The sequence below is a fragment of the Oratosquilla oratoria genome, chromosome 4, assembly GCF_046742065.1.
Source record: "Oratosquilla oratoria isolate Oo_2021 chromosome 4, ASM4674206v1, whole genome shotgun sequence".
In the NCBI taxonomy this organism is placed as follows: domain Eukaryota; kingdom Metazoa; phylum Arthropoda; class Malacostraca; order Stomatopoda; family Squillidae; genus Oratosquilla; species Oratosquilla oratoria.
The window spans coordinates 71,071,697-71,074,196 of record NC_134780.1 but is presented as its reverse complement, the minus strand read 5'-3'; the positions used below and the strand labels follow the sequence as shown (position 1 = coordinate 71,074,196).

General features: G+C 44.5%; 1 protein-coding gene across 1 annotated transcript; it reads right to left on the bottom strand.

Annotated features, from left to right (window-relative positions):
• Positions 1-324: 324 nt before the first annotated feature.
• On the bottom strand, positions 325-1,530 carry LOC143024551 (uncharacterized). Its single transcript, XM_076183363.1, has one exon. The coding sequence runs from the start codon at positions 1,528-1,530 to the stop codon at positions 325-327; it is 1,206 nt and encodes a 401-aa protein (XP_076039478.1).
• Between the last annotated feature and the right edge of the window lie 970 nt (positions 1,531-2,500).

Below are 2,500 nucleotides of genomic sequence, written 5' to 3'. Positions count from 1 at the left end.
TTGTTTTTATTTATATTTTTGTTTCTTTGTAAGATAACCCTTACGTATTTACGTTGAGTGACCTCTCCTGTTTTCTATACTATTGTATTTAAGTTATACTTTGTTGTGACACTATGTACTTTGAAAATGTCTTAATAGACGAAAACGTTCAGTATTCCGATCTATATTTTGCTCGTGGTTACAAGCAAAAAAAAAAAAAAAAAATTAATAATAATGATATGTATATATATATATATATATATATATATATACATATACATTCATTCATGGGATCACTCAGTGCTGAGTATGATTCTCTACACGAACTAACATCACAAAGTGAGATTATGATTGGTGTGTGCGCAGGTGGCTGATGAGGCCAATACGTGACCTACACACACGATGACAGTGAGGGTAGTTAAGGTGATGAGTATAGGGTTGGTTTGTGGTTCCCCGTTGTTCTAAGCGTTCTTTACGGCGTGTTCTCTTCTCTTCCAGTTTTGCCGTTCTCCTGGTTTCTAGACGCTGAACTCCATTGGCGATTGTAGTTCTACATTTGGAGCAATCACGGCTAGCTTCTTCCCAGGAGCCAGTGTTGATGTTCCAGTAGTCCAGGCAGCGTTTGATAACATATTTGTACCTTTTCCTCTGGCCTCCACGAGATCGTTTGCCGTGGGTTATTTGAGCGTAGAGAACTTGTTTAGGGAGACGATCGTCTGACATCCTGTTAACATGGCCAGCCCAGCGAAGCATATGGTGGGTTATCGCGGCTTCTATGCTTTGGGAGTGGGCCTCTTTCAGGACGCTGGTGTTGGTGCGCCTGTCATGCCAAGAGATTCCGAGTGGTCTACGTAGACATCTCTGGTGAAATTTCTCCAGAGCCTTGATGTGACGTGCATATGGTACCCATGTTTCTGCGCCATACAGGAGGGTTGGGATCACGACGGCTTTGTAGACAGCGATCTTAGTTGTCTTACGAATGTTGTGATCATCGAACACTCTTTGCCTAAGTCGCCCGAAAGCTACACTAGCACTGGAGATACAGTGTTGTACTTCAGCGTCAATGTTCGCCGTTTGTGACAGGAAGCTGCCAAAATAAGAAAAACAATCAACATTCTCTAGAAGTACACCGTTTGCAGTGAGGGAGGATGGTGAAGGAGTAGTATTAGGTGAAGGCTGGTAGAGGACTTTGGTCTTACTCGCATTCAGCTTCAGACCGAGTCTATTGTAGGCCCTAGTGAAGGCATTCACTATAGTTTGGAGATCTTCTTCGGTACAGGAGTTGACGGAGGTGTCGTCTGCGTACTGTAGTTCTTCAACGGAGGTTGTGGTGGTTTTCATGGTTGCTTTCAGGTGGTTGATGTTGAATAGTTTGCCATCGGTACGGCACGTCAGTTGCACACCTAAAGGTAAGTCGTTCTCAATAATGTGAAGGATAGCAGCCAGAAAAAGAGAGAAGAGAGTAGGTGCAATGACACATCCATGTGTCACTCCAGTACAGACTTCTATAGGGTCCGTCATATCACCATTGCAAAGGATGGTGGCCTGCATATTATCGTGGAAAAGTCTCACTGTGTTAATGTATTTGTCAGGGCATCCAAAACGGGATAGGATCTTCTAGAGAGCGCTGCGATTGATGGAGTCGAAAGCCTTTGTTAGATCAAAAAACGTCATGAAGAGTGGCTGATACTGTTCACGAGCCTTCTGTTGCAGCTGCCGGGCTGTGAAGATCATGTCGACAGTGCCTCTATTTGATCTGAAGCCACATTGTGATTCAGGTAGAACCGCTTCAGCAATAGGATAAGGCGATTCAGTAAGATCCTGGTAAAGATTTTACCAATAACAGCGAGAAGTGAGATGCCGCGGTAATTACCGTAGTCTGATCTATCGCCATTCTTGAAGATAGTGACGATAGTGGTATCTCTCCATTCATTGGGTAGTTGTTCTCCTGTCCAGATGGTGGTGAATAACTGGAGAATTCGATTTGCCATTGAGGTACCGCCACATTTATATACTTCAGCTGGGATGCCGTCAGGACCGGCAGATTTGTGGTACTTCAACTGTTTGATAGACTTCGCAACTTCAGGCAACTGCGGCGCATCAGCAAGGTCGTGGTGGATGGGGTACTGTAGGATCTCGCCGAATATGGTTTCATCCACTGGGCTGTCGTTGTTAAAGAGCTCACTGAAGTGCTCCTCCCAGAGCGTCTTGATTTTGCTTTTATCCTTGAGTAGTGTGGAGCCGTCCCTTGTACGAAGTGGCACTGGACCTACGGTTGAAGGGCCATACATGGTCTTCGTAGCATTAAAAAACTCGTGGGTGTTGTGGGTGTCGGCAAGAGACTTGAGTTCTTGGGCCTTGTATGTGAACCAGTCGTTCTTCATAGATCTGGTTCTTGATTGGACGGCAGATTTAGCTTCCTTAAATTAAAGCTTTTTGTGAGTGGAGTTGGTGTCCATCTTCCACTTCTTCATAGCAATCTCTTGGTCGTTTTCATCAAACCAATCTTGGGTTTTCCTTG

Excerpts from the sequence above, each read along its gene's own strand:
- LOC143024551 (XM_076183363.1), bottom strand. The coding sequence starts at position 1,530 with ATGCAGGCCACCATCCTTTGCAATGGTGATATGACGGACCCTATAGAA.